This window comes from Crocuta crocuta, unplaced genomic scaffold (genome assembly GCF_008692635.1).
Source record: "Crocuta crocuta isolate KB4526 unplaced genomic scaffold, BGI_CrCroc_1.0 scaffold28, whole genome shotgun sequence".
NCBI classification, from domain to species: domain Eukaryota; kingdom Metazoa; phylum Chordata; class Mammalia; order Carnivora; family Hyaenidae; genus Crocuta; species Crocuta crocuta.
The window spans coordinates 7,355,811-7,381,012 of NW_027533256.1; the positions used below are offsets into that span (position 1 = coordinate 7,355,811).

General features: G+C 47.3%; 1 protein-coding gene across 1 annotated transcript in view; it reads right to left on the reverse strand.

Moving 5' to 3' along the window:
* GRID1 (glutamate ionotropic receptor delta type subunit 1) overlaps positions 1 to 25,202 on the reverse strand; it is a gene marked incomplete at its 3' end in the record, with an annotated part of 707,181 nt that overhangs the window by 526,999 nt on the left and 154,980 nt on the right. The window contains exon 3 of the mRNA XM_077746455.1: positions 22,227 to 22,511. Within this exon, the coding sequence (XP_077602581.1) occupies positions 22,227 to 22,511 (285 nt within the window). The remainder of the gene's footprint in view (positions 1 to 22,226; positions 22,512 to 25,202) is intronic.

The following is a 25,202-nucleotide window of genomic DNA, read 5'->3' on the forward strand; positions in this document are numbered from 1 at the left end:
CCTAATTGCACTGGCTATAACCTCAGGTACAATGTTGAACAGATGCAGTGAGAGTGAACCTTTCTGTTTTGTTCCTGAACTTAAGGAGAAACTATTGTCTTCACCATTAAGTAGGAGGTTAGTTGGTGGTTGTTCATAAATGTCTTTATAAGATAGAGAAGTTTCCATATATCCCTAGTTTGCTGAGGGTTTTAATAGAACCAGATGTTGGGATTTTGTCAAATGCTTTTTTTCTGAAGCATAATCATATGGTTTTTCTTTTACTCATGGCAGAATCACATCAGTTGAATTTTTTTTAATTTTGACAGTTTGTAGACATTTTTAAAAATGTTTTTATTTATTTCTGAGATAGAGAGANTAAGTCTATACTCATGGCAGAATCATATCAGTTGAATTTTTTTAATTTTGACAGTTTGTAGACATTTTTAAAAATGTTTTTATTTATTTCTGAGATAGAGAGAGAGACAGCGTGAGCAGGGGAGGGACAGAGAGACAGGGAGACACAGAATCTGAAGCAGGCTCCAGGCTCTGAGCTGTCAGCACAGAGCCCAATGCGCAGCTTGAACCCACGAACTGCGAGATCATGACCTGAGCTGAAGTCGGACACTTAACTGACTGAGCCACCCAGGCTCAGTCACATCAGTTGAATTTGAGTGCTAAAGCAAGCCTGCATCACTGGGCTGAGTAAGCCGCAGTTGGTCATAATACACTATTGCTTTTATATGCTGTTGATAATATTTTGTTGAGGTTTTTTATGGGTCTGTGTTTATAAAAGATATGGGTTTAGTTTTTTGGTAATATTGTCAGTTTTAGTATCAGAGTAATACCAGTCTCATAGCATGAGTTGGAAAGCATTCCCTTCTCTTCAATTTTCTGGAAGACCATATAAAATTAATAATATCTATTCCCCAACTATATGGCCAAATTCAAGAGTGAATCCAGCCTGGTCTGGAGTTTTCGTTCTCACGGGCTTTTTAACTACATATTCAATTTCATTATCAGATATAGGGCTATTCAAATTTCCCATTTCTTCTTGAGGGTGTTTTAGTAGTTTATGTCTTTCAAGAAATTTGTTCATTTCAGCTTGCTTGTCAAGTCTGTTGGTGTAAAGTTTTTCACAATATTCCCTTATTATTCCTTTAATGCCTGTAGAATCTGTAGTAATGTCATTTCTCTCATTCCTGATGTTGGTAATTTGTGTTTTCTCTTTTTTCCTGATCAGTCTGTCTAGAAGTTTATCCATTTTATCTTCACGAAGAACCAGCATTGGTTTCATATTTTTTCTCTATTGTTTTTCTGTTTTCTATTTCCTTGCTTTCCACTCTGATCTTTACTTTTTCTCTTCTGCTTATTCAAATTCCATTTGCCATTCTATTTCTAGTTTCTTAAGTGGGAGGTGAGATCATTGATTTGAGACCTCTCTGCCCTTCTAAGAGGCAAAATAACTTGAAGCCACATAGACATCAGTTTTTGTAACTTTCTGGCTGCATGACCTTAGCCTAATTAAAATAACAAGTCTGAACCTCAGTTTTCTCACCTGGAAATGGCAGCAAAAGTACCTACCTTTTTTTAAGTTTACTTACTTATTTTGAGAGAGAACGTGTGCACAAGTGGAGGAGAGGCAAAGAGAGAGGGAGAGAGAGAATCCCAAGCAGGCTCTGCACTGTCAGGGAAGAGCCCAATGTGGGGCTTGAACTCACTCATGATATCACTACCTGAGCCAAAGTTGGACACCTAACGGACTGCACTATCCAGGTGCCCCAAAAGCACCTACCATCTTAAAGCTGTTTTGACAATTCATTGGGATCAAATTTCAAACCCAAGACCAAACTTTAAATCCAATACTAGCACAGTAATGTTCAATACGTGCTTCTTAGCTTCCTGTCACAAGCAATCATCCCCTCCCCTCCTTGGGTGACACCTAAGAGCATATAAGTACTCCACGGCCACAGACACAGAAATTGATGCAGCCATGAAAGCCCAACAGATCTGATCTATTCATTCAGAGTTCAGAAACCAACTCCCAAGCAGAACACCCGTTCCTATGGATCAACTTTAGAGGTACAACCGGAAACCCAGAGACTGTTCCATTACACCAATGGGTTTGGTGGGAATCCCAGAGAATAACCACGAAAAGGTATCTCTAGGCCCCTTTCAACTCACCTATAGCATTTAAACCTTCCTTTAAAAAATCCTCAGTAAAAAAAAATTAAAAAAATAAAAAAAATAAAAAATCCTCAGAGAGGGGCACCACGGTTGGTGGGTTCGAGCCCTGCATTGGGCTCTGTACTGACAGTGCAAAGCCTGCTTGGGATTCTCTCTCTCTCTCCCTCTCTCTCTCTCTCTCTCTCTCTCTATCTCTCTCTGCCCCTCCCCCTTCTCAAAATGAATAAATAAACTTTAAAAAAAATCCTCAGAGAACACAGATCTGTATGGATTGTAGTAGGAAAAAATATGGTCTGGATCTATGACCTCAGAATAGTTACTTAATCTTCCTGAGTCTCGATTTTATCACTGGCAAAATCCAAGACATAGATTGAGTACCTTACCCAAGTTCGTATTAGCTATAAAAGGTGGCCTCAGACAGTCTGCACCAGAGCCCAAGTGCTAAACCACCATCCACTGCTGCTAACTATACTATCCTTCCAGGATTTCGTGAGATTTAATGAACATATCCAAGGGGCCCAGCACTGAATGAGGCCAGGAAATGTGGGATACTCAGGAGCAGTCAGAGGACCGGGGAGCCACAGGCAGAACAGGTGACATTCATAGCAGCTGCACAGGTGCGGAGATGCACTGGGGCCACTCCTGGGGCTGCCCTTGCTCCAGGGAAGGTATTTATACTGCAGGAGGCATCATGTCTGCTCGGGCTGAGCTGAGTCTTGAGCTGATTTGCACCTGGAATTGACTATTATTGATTCATTTCCATATGGCAGCTTCATGGAGAATTAATTCAAGAAGCGCCCACCACCCATTTCTAAGAGCTTCTATTTTGCAGCTGCTACCTAAGACGTACAAGTAGAGATGCCAGAGCCATGGGAACCACCCCCAGTCCTACGAGTGGTAGGGAAATAAGAAGAGATCTGCCCACAGTCCCCTGGTTGGTGATGGCGGGCCTGGGTGGAGACTAGGGTCTCCAGGCTTTTGCCCTGCCCTGTCTTGCCCATCTTTTGCAGGCCCAGGGGGCCAGGTCCTCAAAGAGGATTGATGAGTGACACATACATGCTCAAAGTGACACACATGACAAAGTAAATGTTAAAGTGAGCGTGCATGGCCCCTGTCCTCCCAACACACACACACACACACACACACACACACACACACACACACAAACGGAAGAGGAAGCTTTGTCTGTCCCACCCAGAAATACCTCAAGAAAATGTTGGTGGTGCCCTCAAGGCAGGAAGGTGTGTGCAAAGGGGAGGGTGTGCAAAAGGGAATTTGATTTCTAGTTTGTACAGGTCAATGTTTACCTCTTCACATATTCTCATTACTGGAGAAACCTATTTACTTTTGGGAACCACAGAGAGCCACTGCTTTGGTGCTGAGGGTGAGGGGAGAGCTTGCAGCTGACGTCACCTTCCAGGCCATTTGTTTTTTCCTGTAAACTTACCTGACTTCAGCTGCCACAACCGCAGACTCAGACACTTGATGCTTGTCTATACTCAGGCCGGTCCCTCCCGGGGAGACCCCTCCTTGTCTCCATCTACCCAAATCCTTCCTGAGCATCAGGGTCCAGCGCGGGTCTCCTCATGATCCAGCCCCAGGCTGCCCATCTTCCCATCAACATCAACTATGCCCTTAATAATCCTCTGTGTCACCATCTCGTCCCCACCTCCAAGCAGACAATAAATACTGGAGAGTGGGACACGCGGTACGGCAGTTAACTGACTTCCCAAAATAAAAAGCCCTCATGTGTATAGCACCTGCTGATCTCCATGGTGTAAATACTCACACATGGCCAATTTCTGCTGTCAAAGTGCTGTCACCAAGAAGAGGCAGCCCAGTGGTCCTTGTAAGCCCACACAGGCCTCCTCCCCTCAGTGCCCCTGTCCCAACACAGGTGGGGATCCCAGCTTCACTGTGACAGGAGAGGCTGAGGCAGCGCCCTTGGCCACAGCGCAGCTTTATGGCCAGGGCCTCTGGTCACCACAGCTCCAAAGCAGTCCAAAGTGGACCCCGGGAGGAAAGCTTCTCCCACAGTCTCTGTCCCAGGTACTAGGCTACCCCTGGCACACCAGCCCTGTCCTGCAGGCCCACCTGGCACCTCATACTCACATTGATCTCCCCTCCGGAACAAGCCCGGGTAACCAGAAGTTCACAGTTAGAATTTCACCTTGAGCTGCCCTGTGCCCTCCAGGGAGACCCTGTACTGATCTGGAAGGAGACAAATTTATTGATCTTCCTCAGTGACTGTTAGCAAGATTCATAGCTGGCCGTGGAATACATTCATCTGTGCCTCTGACTCTAATTACCACAGGCATCTGAGATGCATGTGTGTGTGCGTGTGCGTGTGCGTGTGTGTGTGTGAGAGAGAGAGAGAGAGAGAGAGAGAGAGAGCGCCTCCAGATCTCTGGTCCTTTTACTTCTGTTACATCTAACCCATTTCATACAATAAGCACTCACTCAGTACCTCCTCCATGCTCCCAGCTCCCTTTGGGTGGCCCCTCTGGGAGATCCCCACTCCCACTGGGGAGTCCTGGCTTCAGGACCATCTCTCCCAGTTGTCTCTTAGCCCTGGGTGTCCTGGTACCTTCCTACAGTTGTTAATCTGGGATGCTTCCACATCACCCCTGCCAACACATGTCGGTGGCTCGCCATGTTAAAGTTCCCCCTCTGAAAGACACAGAGTGGGCTGTGTCTCCCTGACTGCATCCCACCTCGTAGCCAGGATATGAGGAGTCTTGAGGGAATAATGAGAATAAGCTGGAGAAAGGAGATGAGGGACAGACCTTGAAGGTCGTAGGACCACCTCAAGGGATCTGAACTTGACTCTTGACAGGGTGGGGTGCCACTGTCAGGCTCTAAGGCAGAGTGTTGAACTTAGGAAGGTGACTTTTGGTGGCAGAGTAAAGAATGAATGGATGTCTTCCAAAAGGTACAACATGCAAATGCACACCATGTACACACACACACACACACACACACACACACACACACAGCGCTCCTAAGAGACCACACTCTTCTATCAATACCCTCAGAAAGCAAAGTAGACAAAGGTGGAAATAAAGCAAACATCTACTGACAGAAGAATGGACAACAAAACGTGGTCTATACACACAATGGAACATTATTCAGCCTTAAAAAGGAAGGAAATTCCCACACATACTATGACATGAAGGAACCTTGAAGACATGGGGCTGTAAAATAAGCCAATCACAGGAGGATCACTGCTGTGTGATCCCACCTATGTGAGGTACCTAGAGCAGTCAAATTCACAGGGACAGAAAGCGGGTGGCTGCCAGGGGCTGGGTGGCATTAGTGTTCACAGAGTTCCTGGTTTTACAAGGTGAAGGGCTCTGGAGATGGATGGTGGTAATGGTTGTTCAATGCTGGGAATGTACTAAAGGGCACTGAGCTACACACTGGAAAATGACTCCAATGGTAATCTTTATACTGTATATGTTTTACTGCAATAAAAAAAAAGGAGGCAAAAAAGAAAGTGGGAAGTTCCCTGTGTTGAGAAATGATACAGAGATCTTGGGAGGAGAGGGAGCCTTTTATTAACAATGACTTGTTGCCCAAAGACACTTGCCCCTATTGGAGGTGAACTAGGAACAAGGACTCTTCCTGCCACAGTGCCCCCCGGGGGACCCTGAGAAACGGGAACTGTCCCTTCTAGCCCAGACCAGCTCTGACTGGTGGACAGTTCCTAAATCTAGCATCACCTCTCCTGACCAGTGGCCCCAGGACCACTTAGAGTGGACCAGACTCCTCAACTCATCAGCTCTGCCCCCAGGCCCATCGGCTGCTCCTCCTGAAAGCTTGGGGTCCCTCTTCTATGCACTCATGTCAGCCTGAACTCATCAGCACCAGACAGGTGTGATCCCTTCAGTGCATGACAAACCACAGGGACCAATGCCCCCAGCACTGCCCACCCCCACCACGCTTCAGCTGATTCAATTCCCAAATCATTTCTCACGAGAGCTGCAGCTGACCTCAGAGGGCCCCTGCTCCATTTCATCTGGTTCTCTGGTTTTGGACTTTGTCCCTAAATTTCTGCCTAATCACATTTCTCCTCAGCAACAAGGCAGCCAAGAATTTATCTTCCTCCAAGCCATCAAAAAGCCAGGACCAGGACAAGGTCTGTTCTCCTCCAAAACACTTCTCGTCCTGTGTGCCTTATTTTGGTACCTGGCATCTCACCACTATCCTTCTGGCTTCCTAACTGGAAAACACAGAGTCCCCTGGAACTCAGCAACCCTGCTTTCTAGCAATCCATCTCACAGTAATATGCAGACACATGCACAAAGCTGTACGTTCCACACAGCACAGCCTGTAGGTGCACAATAACTAGAAACCATCTAAATGTGGAAACAGATCAAACATTAAACACATTAAAAAAAAAAAAAAGGGGGAAGGCACCTGGGGGGCTCAGTCGGTTAAGCGTCCAACTTCAGCTCAGGTCATGATCTCACAGTTCATAGGTTCGAGCCCCGCGTTGGGCCTGTGCTGACTGCCAGCTCAGAGCCTGGAGCCTGTTTGAGATTCTGTGTCTCCCTCTCTCTCTGACCCTCCCCTACTCATGCTGTCTCTCTCTCTTTCTCTCAGAAATAAATAAGACATTAAAATTGTTTTTTAAAAAAAAATAAATGTAGAAACAGATCAATAAAGCCCAGAGTCCACCCCTGAAGAATGCTATGCAGCAGGTGAGGAGAGTAAGCCAGAGCCAAGTGGGCCAGCACGGAGCGAAAAGCTCTGAAGCACCCCAAGTGGAAAGCTGGACACAAAACAATACATGAAGTCTGGTCCTGCTTCTGCTTTTGAAAAGAACCATGTACATGAATGTGAATGGCTGCAGATACGTGTGATGTGCCCAGGAAAGTCCTCTACTTACCTCTCGAGAGGAGAGCAGGTAGGTGGGAGAGGGGGAAGAGGGAGCGTCGAGGCTGTATAGTTTTCCCCTTGATGCCTATGTCATCTGCATTTTTTCAACAAGGACAGATTCATTTCCTGTGTTACTTACAGAATAAAAAGTAATTTCAAAGGAAAGAAAGCAGAGTGGTCTGCCTTTCTATGTTTCCTCACTATCCGTAGGATACGCAGCCCCTCAGCCCCCTGGTTGGGCACTCCATGTCACAGTCCCTGATCCCAGAGATTAGCCTCCAGCCAGGCATAAGCCTAGGCCAGCCTAGAACATCTCTGCTTTCTCTCAGCCCAGGCCCCACACCTGCCCTCCTCCCTTCCCCCTGTTCAAGCCTCCTCACTCCACCAGGACTCAACTCGACTCCAAAAGGCCTCCCCAGAAAGTGGGTGACGGGCATTGAGGAGGGCACTTGTTGGGATGAGCACTGGATGTTGTATGGAAGCCAATTTAACAATAAGTTATACATTTTTTCAAAAAAGGCCTCTCCAGCTTCTGCCAGGCAGGCAGAGTTCACTCCCTCCAGCTCAAATGGCCCTCATAGCTCAGCCTCCATCACAAGCTTTGTCTCTGCTCATGCCAATTACCCTTGGGGCCAAGCGGGCAAAGGCCGCACCTGCCGCGCTCACCTCCAGCTCTCCAGGGCCTCACACAGCACCTGGAGTTCAACGGGCATCTTTCCAATGTGCCAGACTGACTGGATACGGGAGGCCTCACTCTGGACAACCAGGGATGCCAGAACAGGCTTCCACAGGTACCATGACCTTTTTCAAGGCCGCCTGCAGGAAGCTCCCGGAGCACAGTCTGACCCCTGCCCTCTGCGGCCTCCCAATCCTGCAAAAACGGGACCTGCCAGGGACCCGCCAGGGCACAAGAGGGCTATACTCCACAGTCAGCGAACTGCGCCCAACTGAGAAACAGCCAAACAAAGCCCACCTCTACATGTGCTTTACAGTGGGCCGGGGGTGTCTAGGCAGCTCAGTCAGTTAAGCGTCCAACTCTTGTTTTCAGCTCTGGTCATGACCTCATGATTCATGAGTTCAAGCCCTGCTTTGGGCTTCATGCAGACAGCGTGGAATTTGCTTGGGACACTCTCTCTCTCCCTCGCTCTCTGCCTCTCCCCCACTCGTTCTCTCTGTCTCTCTCAAAATAAATAAAACTTAAAAAAAAAAAATTTAATGTACCCCAATGTTCATAGCAGCACTTTTAACAATAGCCAAATCACGGAAACAGCCTAAATGTCCATCAATTGATGAATGGATCAAGAAGACGTGGTTTATACATGCAATGGAATTCTACTTGGCAATGAAAAAGAATGAAATCTTGCCATTTGTAGCAATGTGGATGGAACTCGAGGGTGTAATGCTGAGTGAAATAAGTCAGGAAGAGGAAGACAGATGCCATATGTTTTCACTTATATATGGATCAGGAGAAACTTAACAGAGGACCATGGGGGAGGGGCAGGGGAAAAAAAGTTACAAACAGAGAGGGAGGGAGGCAAACCACAAGAGACTCTTAAATACTGAGAACAAACTGAGGGTTGATGGGTGTGGGGAAGAGGGGAAAATGGGTGATGGGCATGGAGGAGGGCACTTGTTGGGATTGGCACTGGGTGTTGTATGGAAACCAATTTGACAATAAACTATATTTTTAAAAATATTTAAAGTGAGCCAGAGCTACCGCCCATCTGTCCTCAGTCTCTATGGTATAGATTCGGTTGCTCTGGGGGAATTCTTTGAAATTCTACAGAAGTCTGGTCTCTCTGAGGAGCCAGCCACCCTGCTTCTTTCTTCTGGAAGACTCAGAGGCCCTGCAAGCCTCCCTTCCTTGCTGCCAAGAGAAGGTGACTGCGGGGGTCCCCACCACCCTCCCAACCAGCACAACCATGGTGACCCTGTCTTGATTTTCTAACTGCCACTTTCTTAACCTCAGCATCTGTGAGCCTCATTAGAAGCCTCTGCAAACCCCCTCTGTTTGCACAGGAAATAAACAAACAAATAAGCAAACAGGCAGACAAGGCAATCCAAAACAATTAAACCAAAAAATCAAAGACAGCATGCCAGGACGACGTGGCGAGGTGGGGAGGGACAGCAGGCAAGTCCTCACGGCGTGACATCAGGACACTTGGAGGTTGGCTTCCAGCAAAACAGTGGATAAACAGAGGCCTGGAGAGGAGACATACTGCTGCCCACAGGGAAAGCGGTGTGTCAGGTGGGACCCTGAGCTTCCGGTTCTGAGTGGGCTTGTCCCTACTCCCAGAGCCTCCAGTGGGAAACAGGAGGTGGACAGCTACCACCAAAGTCAAAACTGCCAGGCTTCTTCTTACAATGGAGAACCAGCCACACGATGCAATTTCAGGCAATTTCAGCTTTTTCACATTCCAGGGTGAGGCAACCAAGGTCAGCCTCTGTTCTTAAGCACTGCCACTGGGCGGAAGAGTTCCCACAGGAGGGCAGACCTCCGCATCCCAGCGCACATCTCACATCAGAAGAGGGGAAAACCGACCATGGACACAACGAGTCACCCTTCGCCAGGCCACCCGAGTCTGCATGTCACAGCCTCCACCCACCCTTCCCACGGACGCCTCACTTCCCGGCACTCAGTGGTGTAAATCGCTGGCCTCCCAAACCCCCCTCCTCTTGAACATGCCATGCTATTTCATATCCTTATATTCCACACATAGGTTTCCCCTACCTGGGACTTCCCTGCCCCCTTCTCTACCCAAAGCCCTCCTTGCTCCCAGCTATAATTCAAACTCCACCACCTCCTCAAGCAGTTTGTTCAGCACTAGGCTCAGAGGCCAGCACAGCCGGCGCTGTCCTCGGTACTGAGGAGGAGCAGAAAAAGTGAAAAGTGGTTTGGGGTCACAGGGAGCGCCATCCTTCAGACCCAGCATTTCATTTCGACTTCCCCAGAACCCCTGAGGTAGTCATCTTTATTATCCCCATTACCGAAGGGAGGAAACTAAAGATGAAAAAGATTTGTCAACGTGCCCAAAAATAAGTCAGAAGACGGCTGAGGCAGGAATGACACCCAAGTCCTCCAGCAGGCTCACCCACAAAACCAAGGTGGCCATTACAGCCTTCATTGTGATATGAACATTTGTTCCTCCTGGGGAACTGTGGAGAGAGCTTTCCGGCGAACTGAGCCTGTTTGAACTCTCATCAGGCCCTGGCCCCTAGACACACAGGCTCTCCCTACACACTTCCCAAGGAGAAAAACGTAGGCAGAAACTCAGTGGGCTGAACACACTGGTTCACTGCCGAGACTGGAGGAGGGCAAGTCTTTGACTTTATACATCTTTGGACTCCATAGAAATTATGTATCACTATTGTAACTAGAAATCTTATACAGGCTTCCAGTTATGGAATGAGTAAGTCAGGGGACAAAAGATACAGCACAAGGAATATAATTTGTAATAGCGTTGTACTGTGACAGATGGCTGCTACACTTGTGGCGAGCACAGCATAATGTACGGAGTTGTCCAATCAAGTCATGGTATCCCTGAAACTAATGTAATGCTGTGAGTCAACTATACTCCAATTAAAAAAAACTCAAATAGGGGCACCTGGCTGACTCAGTCGGTTAAGTGTCTGTTCGACTCTTGATTTCGGCTCAGGTTATGATCTCACAGTTTGTGAGTTTGAGCCCCGCACTGGGGTCTGGGCTGACAGTGTGGAGTCTGCTTGGGATTCTCTCTCGGCCTCTCTCTCTTCCTCTCCCCTGCTCGCTCGCTCTCGCTCTATTTCTCTCTCTTTCTCATAAATAAATAAATAAATAAATAAATAAATAAATGAATGAATAAATGAATAAATTAAATAAACCTTAAAAAAACTTTTAAAAAATCTCAAATAAAGAAACAAATGCTTCTTGGAAGAATAAATGGGCAATAAAATGCCCCAAAATACAGATTCCTTCATTCAGTCACTCATCAAATATTTATTGAGCACATACGATGTTCCAGGTGCTGTTCTAAATGCTGGCTATGCAGCATCCTTCAACAAAACAGACCAAATCACTGCCCGTACAGAACTCACATTCTAGTTGGGGGGAGACGCACATCAAAAAATAAGTAAATGGCAGTGAATTTAATAAAAACAAATAAGGCAGGAAGGGAAAAGGGGGTGCCAAGAGGAAAAAGTTTCATCTTCAAATGAATTAGTGAGGAAAGGCAGACGGGATTGAAGCCAAGCCCTGAAGATGAGGAAGCAGCCTGCAGATATCTAACTTCTTGGTGGGAAGAATGTCTCCGCAGAGGGAAGAGCCATCACCAAGGTTCTGAGGCCAGACTGCACCTGGTATGTTCACACAGCAGCAAGGGACTAGAGGGGAATGATGGGATTGGGGGAAAAGTGGCCATGACAGTGGGCAGGGCATGAAGGCAGGGCAGTGGCTCTTACTCCAGTACAAAATGGAAAGCTCCAGTGGCTACAGTGGACCTTTGGGTTAATATCTGAGGTTCCCACAAGACACTTCACAGGGAAACACCTGAGGGTGCCCCCAGCTCCTTCCTGCCTCCTGGGACTCCCAAGGGGAAGGATATTCCGAAAGCTGTTTCAGAGATCCTGTCTGGATGCAAGCCAAGCCAGTCCCACCAACCACCCTCCCACAGAACCTGCTGTAGCCTCCAGCCAGCCAGGTCAGCACTGAGTGCCAGGCAAGAGAAACCCACTTCCCAGGCCTCAGCTGAGATCCCCTTGCAAAAGGCAAAGGAAAACTTAGGGCCCCAATCCCACTACTGTGTGCCAACCACATGCTAAAGGCCAGACTCCACCACCAGCCTAGGGGGAAGTGCTATGATGTGCATCATACAGACCAGGAAAACCAAGGCTCCAAAGGGTACGCGGCTCCCCCAGGATGCAGTAAACGGTGCAGCAGGGACTAGAATCTATTTCTTTCTGACACTACAGCCTGCATTCACAATCACCCCATTGCCACCTCCCAAGGAGGTGCTAGCCACTGTTTAGCAAGGGCTGAGAAGCCTTCTCTGGCCAGCGAGCAGATGGTCAGAGCTCTCATCCTGGCTGGAGATGGCTTCGGCCCGAGTGCCAGCCATGGCTGCCAGAGGGCTTCCCTGTCTCCCCCTGTCCCTCCCCTGCCATCCACACCTCCCTGTCCCACACCCTCTCTTCTGACCAGCCACACCAACACTCAAGGTCCCTAAGAACACTCTTTAGGAACAGAAAGGCAGCTACAGGGAAGCCATGCATGGGCCCCAGGCACAGGGCCTATGGTCACCCAACCTGGCCACCCAACCTTTTCCCCATTCTGAAGTGGGGGGGCTAGGGGCAGGGAACCTACAATTTTCTCTCTTCAGAATAGATGTTGCTACATCTAACAATGTTCTACACCTGTGCAATGTGTGACAACTGCACAGAGTAATGGTAGTTACTCTGGTGCATACATTTTGCAAACCCATCAAACAGCACACACCTAAGCAGTATGTTTTATTGCAAGTTAGCTATACCTCAATATAGTTCATTACAAAAACCAAAAGCACTCTTCTTGACATCGCTCGGTCCTATTGGGAAACAGCCATGCTCTCCCTGACAGAAGGGCAGGAGATGGTTCAACTGAGACCTTGAAAAAGACACAGTATTTCATTTCACTAAGAGAAGGGGGATGGATCCAGTCTGAGCCAACAGTCTTCCCAGATGTTGGGGTCACATCACATGCTGTTCTTCCTGGAATCCTGGTGTTTACCAACAAACCTATCCCCTCTTGTGTGCTGGGGTCAACCGGAGCAGAGCAATCAGGACCAACAGGAGAGGGTTGGCAATGGGGCCATATCTGTCGTCTAAGGGGACTTTTTGGCATGGCGTAGAAGAGGGAAGCATGGAAGGTCTGGCCAAGCCTTTGCTGTGGTATATACTGTGGCCTCCGGCTGCACAAGGGGGCATGTGTGGGGGCCAGTGCAGGCTTGTCTTCCTGCTCTTTACCCAGGCGTGTATCCGGCCTCTCCTCCCATCCCCAGATGCACTCTGGAATCTGGCAGAGGGGGTGAGGGAACTTCAGAGTTAATGAACTTTAATCTTCTAGGGAATGCTACAATTAACATGCCCTGAAGTACAGTTGCTTTGTAATTAGATGGAAGAACAAAACCCCAAACACTCGTCCTGGTAAAGTTATTATCGAACTTCTTGGTAGGTTTCCTAGCAATTAAACTCACTTACTCATTTCATCTAGAAAAAGCATTTATTACTTCAATTTAAACTAATGCCATAATGATACAATGTGTGTTATTAATGAGATCCTCAGTCGTCTGGCCTGCTTTGCCAGGGGCCAGAAAGAAGACGCTGTTGGTGCAGAGCATTAAAACAGCAATTTGGTCTGGGGTGTCTGGGTGGCTCAGTCGGTTAAGCATCAGACTCTTGATTTCGGCTCAGGTTATGATCTCATAGTTTGTCAGATCAAACCCCACACTGGGTTGCACAGTGAAAGTGCAGAGCCTGCTTGGGATTCTCTCTCTCCCTCTCTCTCCCCCTCACCCCCACTCTCTCTCAAAATAAATAAATAAACTTTTTTTTTTTAAATGGGCATTTAGTCCAAACGATTCTTTCTTCTGGGGAGTTTCACTTCAGGAAGACTCAGGGGTAAGGTCTGAAGGCTGACGGATGTTTGCTATGAGAACCAGTCAGGCTGAGAAGGTGTGACGGCTCACCAGAGCCACCCATGACCACGTAGTGAGTGTCCCCTGCAGGCGAGGCACCTGACCCCCAAACTCTCTCTGTCTCCCCATGTACCAAGAACACACCAGGATGTGGTCCAGGCCTCAGAACAAGCCACAGCAGAGATTCGCCAGGTCAGAGGCCAAGAGAGAATAAGCAGCAAAGGGGCCCAGCACTGGCCACAGCTCCTGAGTGAATAAGTCTGACCGAGCACTTTAAGCATGTGCCAGGCACTGAGCTGAGCCCTTTGCATGTATTAACTAATTCAATCCACACCTTGACCCTATAAGCAGGGATCGTTATTTTGTCCCCATTTTGCAGACAAAGAGACTATGGCATGACTTGAGGGATATGCCCAGTATCACACAGTTATAGAGTCAGAGCCGGGATTCAACCCTGGTAGACTTCCTTGAGTCCATGTCCCTAACCGCTCCCCTCAAGGTAATCCTGAGCCAGAGGGGAGGGGCAAACAGCTGGATCTCTCTGCAGAGGCCCTGTCCCCACACCCAGTCCTCTGAAGGAAGAGCGCCAAGTACCTCCCCTCCTGGGTCCCACACACGGTTTGCTATTATCACACAGACCACTTGCTTTGTGCCACAAACTTGGCTGAGTGCTTGCTATTATAGCTATGAATTCTCATCCCATTCCAGAGGTGAGGAAAGCGAAGCTCCAAGAAGTCTCCGTGGGCATTAAGAAGGAGAGGGGCTGGTGGCAACCCACGCTTTTTTTTCTGATTACTTATTTTTTGTACCTGGTACAAAACTCAAAAGGTATTTTTTTATTTTATTTCTTTTTACATTTGTTTATTTTTGAAAGACAGAGAGAGACAGAGAACGAACAGGGGAGAGGCAAAGGGAGAAGGAGACACAGAACCTGAAGAAGGCACTAGGCTCTGAGCTGTCAGCACAGAGCCCAAGGCGGGACTCGAACCCACGAACTGTGAGATCATGGCCTGAGCTGAAGTCAGATTCTCAACCGACTAAGCCACCCAGGTGCCCCACAAAAGGTATGTTTTTAAATGCTGTGAAAACTGTATTTTAGGACTGTGCCTGTCCTAAGTCATTGTGTTTCTCTCCCTAAAACAGCATTTCCTCATATTGATGGTATGTGTACTCGAATACATATACATAAGCTTGCTTTTACACGGAGCAACCATCCCCACCCCTGTTCTCGCTTTGCTATTGTCAGCTAACAGTGCCACGTGTTCGAACTATTGCCTCATAGTACATATAGAAGTAGTATTCAATTATGTGTGTGTGTGTGTGTGTGTGTGTGTGTGTACTAATGGATTAACCAATTTGCTGAAGATGGGCATTTAGGTTGCTGGCAATTTCCACTGTTACCAACAATGCTACAATAAATCTTTGCGTATTAAGAAGAGAGTCTACCTGCAGTGTTTGCCATGTGGACCCAGAGATGGCGAGCACAGCTTTGGAAATCAGATGTGGCCAGCCCCCCATTCCTCAGTCGTATGACCTAGAGTGAGCCTCTCTACTTCCCTAAGCCTCAGTTTCCCCACCTGTAAAACAGGAATGGTACGAACCCACCTGGAGAGTGGCCATGAGATGATGTGAGCAGGTGCCGCTAAAGTGCCTGCATCGTGCTCAGCGTGGAGCGAGGGCTAGAGAGGCATGAGCTCTTCCTCACTGACACCTGAGTCAGCTGGGGCATTCAGGCCCTGCCTTCAGCTTGGGCTCCAGGCCTGGGGCTCGTCCTCAGTCCAATCACAGCTCCTCTCTGTGCGTTACTTCCTTCTCTTTCATGAGCAGCCACTGAGTCTGGACACAGGAGCTGAAGGACGGGGGCCATCTGGAGATGAAGACCCCCATGTCCTCTATCTGCCCTCAGCCTCTGAATGGGCATGAAAAACAGGGCCCAAGAGTACAACCTGAGGTAGCAAGGTACAGCCCCCAGGGATTTCTGGGGGTCCTGGGCTCATTGTGAGCCTCTAAGGCCTGCATGGCCCAGCCTCACCCCTGGCCACTAACCACAATCCAGCCATATGATCTGTGTCTTCTTCACTGCCTCCAGGTCTTCCAGCATGTTCTTCCCTCTGCCTGAGACGCTCTTCCCTCTGCTTGGGACACTCTTCCTACTCTCCTCCCCTTCGCCCCCATGGCCCTTGTTTACCTAACTCCTAATAGTTCTTAGGTCCTCACTTACATGTCACCTCCTCCAGGAAGTTCTCCCTAACCACCTTGCCCCAGGCTGTGCAGTCACCACCAACAACAAGATTGGCCCTGAGGCCATGGCAGAGTCACAGGAGGAATGTCAGGCCACAGTTTCAGGGAAAGAGGCAGTCTAGTCAGGAGCCATGTGTGTCATATGCTGGGACCTAGCTGTGGACACCCAGCCAGGAGGGCAACATCTGCCCTAAGTGCAAAGAGTGAAGTTTTAGAAGGAGACTATGACATTTGGGTGGGGAAGGACTCCTTAAATGAGATGAAAAAGGGCTAACCACACAAAAGATGAATAAATCTAACAATGATACAATATAGAACTTCTGTGCATTAAGACAACTAACTGAAAAAAAGTCATCTCCCCCACATTTAAAAAAGAAAAGGCTCAATTTTTTGAAATGGGCAAAAATTTTAAATGGCAAATAGGCATTTCAGAGAAAACAAAAATAGCCCATAAAGGTAGGAAAAGATGCTTCATCGGTTATCGGGACAATGTAAATTTAAATCATAGTAAGATACCATTTCACATGAAAATCTTAAAAGTAAAAAGAATACCAGGTGTCGGTGAGGTTGGGAAGCTTTGAGAATTCTGGAACATCGCAGACAGCACTGTAAACAGGTGGAGATGCTTTGCAAAACAATTTGGAATAACCTAATAAAGTGGAACATGCCTGGATCAAATACTCTAGCAATTCTGCTCCTCAGGATAGACCCTCAAAAAACTCTTACACATGTAAACTAGTGCAGCCACTCTGGAGAACAGTATGAAGGTTCCCCCAAGAAGTTAAAAATGGAATGGTCCTATGATGCTGCAATCACACTACTACTATTTACCCAAAGAATACCAAAACACTAATTCAGAGGGATACATGAACCCCAATGTTAAAGCAGTATTATTTACAATAGCCAAGATATGGAAGCAGACCAAATGTCCCCTGACTGCTGAATGGATAAAGAAAGTCTGGTATATTATACAGTGGAATACTACTCAAGCCATAAAAAAGAATGAAATCTTGCCATTTGCAACAAAATAGAAGGAGCTACAGAGTACTATGCTAAATGAAGCAAGTCAGTCAAAGAAAGACAAATACCATATGATCTCACTCATGTGGAATTTGAGAAACAAAAAAAAATGAGCAAATGGGAAAAAAGACAGAGAGAGACAAACCAAGAAACAGACTCTTCACTATAGAGAACAAACTGATGGTTACCAGAGGGAGGTGGGCAGGGGGATGGGTTAAATAGGTGATGGGGATTAAGGAGTGCACTTGTGATAAGCACTGGGTGATTAAAATAAAAACTCAAAAAAAGAAATATTGAGAATATTTAAAACTTTAAGAAATAAATTAAATGTAAATAAGTTAAAAAAATCTCTTGCACAAACATCAAACTACAAGTATAAGAATGTTCCAATTAGCATTATATGTAATAGCAAAAACCTGGAAATAACTCAAATGCTCATAACAATAAAATGGATAATAAATCAGATGATACTATGCCACCACAGAAAATGACTGAATACATATGAATCAGATGAATGGCTCTCAAAAACCTAATCTGAGTGAAAAAAGCAGTCACAAAAGTATATAGAAATGTTATTCCATTTATCTAACGTTCACAAACAAGGCCAAACCTAAGCAATATGTATTTCAGGATCCATACCTTTATGATAAACTATCAAGAAAAGCAGGGAACTGGCTAGCACCTAATCAGGATGGTGGTTACATCCCCTCAGTAAGGGAGGACATGATAGGAAAGGGACTCACATGGCTCCTTTACATTTTTTTAGCTGGTATGGAATCATAAGGGAATTTATTTTATTATCATTCTTTTAACTTGGCATATACATTGTTATCATGTGTGACTTTTGATTCTTTTAATAATTTAAAAAACTAGCACAAGGGGCCCCTGGGTGGCTCAGTCGACTGACCATCTGACTCTTGATTCCAATTCAGTTCATGATCTCATAGTCTATGAGATCGAGCCCCATGTTGGGCTCTGCACTGACAGCACAGAACCTGCTTGAGAGTCTCTCTTTCCCCTCTCTTTCTCTGCCCCTCCCCTGCTTGTGCTTGTGTGCTCTCTCTCTCTCTCAAAATAAATAAACTTTAAAAATACATACATGCCCAAAAAAATACATACACACACACATGAATACATACTAGCACAAATAGACAGTGGGCACTCACACATATCCTAACCCATCCCCAGCCTGCAGGTTGGCCCAGGGGCCAAGAGCAAACCTCTGCACCCTGGAGATGCTATAGAGAAAAGAGCTCTGGTGTCCCAACTTCATACTTCAGCCCCATGTAACTTTAGCCAACTTCCTCTGTTTCTTCATCTGTGAAGAGTTCCTAGCAAAATCATTGTCCATGGGTAGAGACTTGGTGAATATTTGTTGAATGAATGAGTCAGTGATTTCTAAGATTCCATCATAACTTCCACCCTCATCCAAGTGTATTCCTGAGGGAGAAATTGTGGCTATAGCTTCTAGCACCCACCTCCCCACCACACACACAAATGAATATCCCAGAATTTGAAGTGGCACATCAGAAAGTTCTCTGTTCTGTTCGATCCAAACTTTTGGTATTTTAATGTTACAGATTTTCTCTCCCAAATGTCAGCTTCTCTTCTATTTTTCCTTTTGCTGTCACAACAAGCATACAAGTATTTTTGATGGAATTTTACCAAATGGCACATCTTACATTTTGTAAATTATATACATGCACACTCCTCTCTCACCTCTCTGCCAAGTTCTGTCTCAGGGCCCAGCGACTTTGCTTCTTTGACCCTCATCTCCAGACTCAAATGCCCAGCCCCCAGGTTCTACGAAAAGCAGGTTATTCCTGGGCTTCAAGGGAAGCAGCAGGGCAAATGAGGAAGAATCAGGCCTCCTCAAGCAACAGGGGGTGCTTCCGTGTGACATTCACTAAAGTCCTGAGCACACCAGCTTAGGAATTCCAAGTCTATTCCAAATCACTCTTCCCTCCTTCTTGGCATCAATTTGCCTGGCTGGGGACAGGAAAAGGAACCTGGAGCCTAGCAAACCCCAGGTTACAGAAATAGGATGGTGCCTTGGCTAAGTGCATGGGCATTAAGGTCAAAAAGAACCTCTCTGGGCCTCTTGTTCTTTATCTGTAAAACACAACAATAATCCAAACTTAGAGAGTTATTGAGTGGCATAAATAAATATATGTAATATACATTTAATATATATAAAGATACTTGCAGATCAGCATCAAAAAAAAAGTTGCCATATCCCCAAACCACTTCTGTTTGACTTTGGAAGGAATAAAACAGTCTTTACACTCAATTTGCTTTTTAATTGGGCTCATCTGCAGCTAGTGCTGCAGTGGTGGGGTGGGGGAGTGGCCCTGAGGAGCTCTGGAGGGACCATTTGTCTTGGGTATATCAGCAGTGTAAGTCCACTCACTGTTCTCCAACAGGCCAATGCCAGCCATGCTGAGAAAATACTCACAACCCACACTCATGGGCTGAAGATACTGCATCAAATAGCACATGGGTTGGAAAACAATCCAGAGACTAGGCTGTGCATGAGCAGCACAGTCAGGACAAGCAGTGGGAGTCAGAGTGGTTACAGTTTACAGAGAATATTTTAGGGCCGAAACTTGGCCTCAGAGGCCATCAAATCAACGGACCAACGTCCAGGGCCCACAAAGGTAGGAGGTGTTGCATGGAATCCAGTGAAAGAGCTTCAGCCTCCAGAAAAGCCTAAAGCCGAACAGATCAGCACCCAGGACAGCGACAATCAAATGTATGGCAGCGCTGAGGTGTTGCATTCACTCCCACCATCCAGATCAGAATCCGCAAACACGGCAGGTTGCCGCAGGTCCTTCCCCTGCACCATGCAAACCTCATGGAGCAATCACGGCATTTTCCATGGCTGAGCCCACATACAGCTTTCGAATCCTTCCCAACACAGCATTCAAGGCTCAACCAGTTGCCTGGTCTATTAGAGGAAGGCTATTGGTTTACCCTGTGTCTTTTGGAATCACTGATAAAGGCCACTCTAGTTGAAAACTAACTTCAAACCCCACCAAAGTCAGCAAAAGTATCCACATCAGAAAAAGGAGCACACCTTTTGGCTTGATTGGAGCGTTTGGGTAGGAGGGGAAAGGAGAGGGGCAGGGCAGTGTGTCTGCAGAATGACACATCCTAGCCCACCTCCACTACCTCAGAGGTCAGACTAACCAGTCCCTTGCCTTTCTTCCCATTTTCCCCTTGTCTTTTGTGAAAATTGCTTGAAATCCCCCAAGTTCTTATAAATGAGTTGGTTCATTCACACAGTGATAATTTCTTGGGTGCCAGATAATTTCTCTGTGCCAGGCATGGTGCTAAGCAACAGGGACACAGGTGCCAGTGTATAGCACCTGGCCTGATCTCCTGAAGCTCACAGCCTGGTGTGAGAGTCAGTGTCCATCAAGAATTAGCCTTCATGAGTGTGTCAGGACAAGCTAAGAGCAGGCCGAAAGAGGGAGACATGTACCTGTGAGAGCCAGCTCCACAGGAAAGAGAGGAGCCTTCAGCCAGTAGGTATCGGGGCCCCTTTCCTTGAAAGTTCCCACCTCCCAGACCTTGGGGAAAACCAAGGCTTGAAAAGTGTCTATAGGCCACAGCATAAGGGGAACAAAGATGTCGGAAGAAGGAGGGTTAGGGAGCTCGCAGACCCTACCCCACAGCATCCTCCAGCCCTGGTGGTGTCCACACCTCCCCACAGCCCAAACTCAGAGCAAACTGGATGCCTGGGTTGAAACATCAGTATGAAGGGTTCCCAGGGAAGGCTGAGCCCCTGAGAGACACCCTGTGGGCTCCTCAGGGCTATGCCATGACCTCCAATGCCACCCCACCACCACCACCCCCCAAGGCCAGAAATTGAATGCAGGTGGGAGGGAGAAGTCAGGCCTCAGCCAGAGTCTAGTTCAAGTGCTTGGAGCCTCTAGTCACCCTTGTCTCCATCACCAACTCATTTCACTGGAGCACAGTGACTGTTTGCTCTTCCAATTCCTCCTGGAAGACTCTAAACAGCATATTTGCTCAAGAGCTGAGGACAACATTCCAGTCTTAGAGAATCAGAGTATTTAGGCAAATGCAAACATATGCTGGTTTCTCTTCTTAGCTACATTCTTGGCAAAGGAATTATTTCACCAAGAGACAAATCAGGACTTTCGAGGGCCCATTCACTCCAACCTGGCCCCTGCTGTGGGGCTGCTGACCCTTACCAGTTCCCACACCCTTTAAAGACATGTAATGTGAGTGAGTGGCAGTGGCTATAAAGGGTGGCATAGGGACCCCTGTGAGGGGACTACTCTATGTCCTGACCCTACTGATCGCCTAGTGGTGATAAAATTGCATAGAAGCGAATACACATATCCAAGTGCCTATAAACTGGAGAAGGATGAAAAAGGTCTATGGACTGCATCAATGTCAAATCCTGCTTATGATATGACATGAGTTATACAAACTTGTTGCCCACGGGGGACCGGGGTGAAGGGTGCATGGGATCTCTCTGTGTTATTTCTCATAATTGCAAATGAATCTCAGTTATCTCAAAATTAAGTCATCTTTAAAAAACATGTAATGTGGAAACCATTTATTTCATCTTGGGACTAGGACTGGCCAGTTTTTACAAAGCAGTCATAAGAAAACCTAAAACTATTTCTCCAAAGCCCAATTCTGTGCATTTAGAAAAGTATGATTTTTTTCATATGGGAGGTCTTCAAAAAAGTCACATTCAGCAATACCCACATGAACTCACCTGGCCCCATGACCCTTAGGGTGCCCCTCCTCTGACCTATGTCCCAGCCTGTGAATCTGAAACTCAGGGCAGACCATGGTAGAGGGAGGCAAGGAGCTGGGAGGGCCAGGTGACCATCCATTGTGAGGGACAGTCATTGAAGAGGAGTCTTCCTGGAGGACCGTGCTGGCCAGCCTCCGCCTCTACCTACATGCAGCCCTTCAGATCCCTGCCAGCAGTTTATTAATATTTTATTGAAAACTCTAAGATGATTCAAACTTCAGCTGTCATGATAAGATGTTGTTGCTAGGCAACATTCGTGCCTGTCTACAGATCTGTTTTTGCAGCTCTTCCTCCACTGGCGAAGCTCAAGGTTAGGCCCTCGCACCCCAAAACCCATATCATTCAGACCACCAACCGCCACATACACCCAGCCCACTCTGAAGCACTCGGCCACCAGCCAGTGACCTGGCTCATGGGTCTCCCAATGCCCAACGTGCCTCCCAGAGGCCACAGAGTACCCCCTGCCCCCGACTCACCGTACTCGCTGTCGTAGAACATGACAAACTTCTGCCAGCGCAGCTCTGTCACCAGCCTGAGCATGACGTCATTGAGGCGCACGGGCGGTCTGGAGGCCAACGTGTAGGCCTCACCATCAGGGCTGGGGTTCAAGTGGCAGGCAGTGCGCGGAGACCCCCCTGGGTTGCGCTGGACAAAGAGGTGTGGGATGTGCATCGCATCTGTGAGTGACTGCAGGGCATTGGCAGACGCGCAGCCAGTCGACGTGACCAAGGCCAAAATCCCCTGGGTCATGAGGTCACAGGCTGGAAAGAGAGGGAAAAGAGAAGGAAGTGTCAGCATGGGGACAGTGCTGCACTGGCTTCAACCCACATGGCCCATGCCTGGCAGCTCATGCCCAGGGCCCCAAGAAATGCTGCCCACCTCCAGAGACTGACTCGCTCTGGGCCAGGACGGCAGCTCTCACATGCAGAGTCCCACTGATGCTTTCAGGGATCCCACCACCTAGATGTTCTTCCACCCCTTTAGCAGACGAGGAAATGGAGGCCGGGTGAGGCAAAATCATTTGCTGTAGGCTACTCAAGGAGGGACAGTATGAAAGGAATCCAACCCACATCTGCTTGAGACTCCCAACAGACCTGCCAAGTCAGCCATCCTGTTTCCTACCTGGGATGTGAGCCCTTTAAGAGCCAAGAACTCATTTTGTTGATCTATGTGTGCTCAAGGCCATGACACCAGCTGTGAATATACTGTATGCTCTACAATTGGTGGCTCGACTGAACTGATTGAGGCTGGAGGGAACGGATTACATCAGAAAGTCAGGGAGACACTTACCCCAGAGGACTCAGGTTGTAGNACAGAAACCCTAGGTCTTCTGGCCAAGTCCACTTAATGTATATCGTAAAATACTGGGTCAAACCCCAGATGAAGCAGTCAGTTCCAGAAGCCCAGGATTACTCAAAGCCAGTAGATAATAACAAAGGAAGATGCTAGGCAGAGGAGGAGATGGAGGGAGGGAGCCGCCAGCCAGTTCTTGGGCTGTGGCCCTCGCGGCCCAACTTTTGGAGTCATCCAGTAACTGCGAGGGGTGCCCCTTTTAGCCACACACATACTTACGTCTTTTGGGGACACAGACCAATTAATAGAAAGATGCACCACCCAACACTGCAACCCACTGCACCAGTTCTGAAGCAAACATTTATTAATAATGCTTATGTGACAGAGGGATGTGGGAAAGCAGATGCAGCTTCAAAACACAGCCTGTGAATGTCAGCAGACCATCTGCTACAGACGGCAGACTTTTGAGCAACTTTGACAATGCAATTCTTTCGGTTGAGAGCCTTTGGGTTTATGTAAATGTCTCAGACAAGGCTGAGAGGAGACCAAGAGCAGAGGAAACAACCCAAAGAGAAGGCAGTGGGAGCCTGGGAAGGTGAGGGAAGAGGAAGGCCCTCCACACCTTCAAACCCCAAAGGCCGGTTGCTCCCCACACAAAGGTGCTCACTGTGCACATTCATGAGCATCAGCAGGACGATGACTCAAATGCCCGCAGTGCTCCCCACTAGACCCTCAACCCCCCCACACACAATGCAGGGGCAGGGGTGGTGAAATGAGATTCTTTGATGTCTCCTGGGAGTCACGCAGCCACCCATATGCTCTGAGCAACTCCCATCCAAACTTCACACAGCAGTTGTCTCCTAAACAGAAATCCAATTGCACCACGTTCCTGTTCAAGCCCTTCAGTGGCTCCCAAGAGCTTTGGGGACAGAGTCAAAGCCCTTCATTTTTGGGACAGAGTCTTGCAGGCTCCCCGATGCCCGAAGCTTCATGTTCTTCACATGCCCTGCCTGCTACGCCCAGGCCAACCTCCCCCCTTTCATCCCCTGGAACCCACCACATTTTCTGTTCGCTCTTGAATTTTCATATTCACTCAAGACTCAGACTCTCTATCTCCAGACTGGCAAAGGACCCCCTGCCTCAAGCTCCCCCTGCACCCCACACTTCCCCTATCAGGGCACGATGCATTGCTTGTGTAACTGTCCATCTCTCCTAGGACCTCAAACTCCAGGAGGCCATGGGCTGTGCCTTTTCTGCTCATCATCGTTCCCTGGACACACATCATGTCCAGCACATGGCAGTCGGCAAAGACTGGTGCACTAAGGCAGTAAACCTGGACATTTTTATGCCCTCTGGTCAATAATTCCACTTTAGGCACCTATCCAAATTATGGGAATGGTTCTAGATCCCAAAACCTTCACAGGATACTTATCCATGCTCTTGAAATATTGCTCACAATCTGAAAGATGCCGATAGGTGAGTGGTTATGAAAAACGCTCCATTTGTTGAAAGCATACATAGCCTTTAAAATTATTTATGAAGCTACTATAATAACATGAGAAAATGCTTGTCATAAAAAAGTTATGTGAAAATAATACAAAATTGTATGTCTTTTATGACATCAATTAAATAAAACTCAACACACACGAAACACCAGAGGAAAATATTGCAAAATGCTAAAAGTGCATTTTTAGAAGAGGCCTGAACTGATTTTCCTTCTTTTCCATATTTTGCCAAAATTTCAAGTCATGAACAGATCATTCTTTCAGAAAAGGAAAATAATCTTCCAATAATGGGTACGTTGTGAAGCTATGTAGGAGGAGGGACTATTTTCTGATAATTTTCCCTGTGCCACATGCTGTTGAGTGTGTGTGAGTGTGTGTGTGTGTATGTGTGTGCACGTGTGTGTGTGTTGAGTACTTTATGTATGCGTCATTGTGTCCATTTTCCAGATAATAAGTTATGAGGCCATGCAACCAATAAGAAACAGAGCTGAACCGAGATGCCACCAGTCTAAAAAGCACTTCTGAGAGGCAGGTAAGTGACAGCAGCAGGGCACGAAATTATACACACCCCAGGACTGTAACTAAATAAAAACCTTGCTTATGGAAAAGGCAAGAGAAAATGCCAAAAGGCAATAAAAGTACAAGGTGCTATGA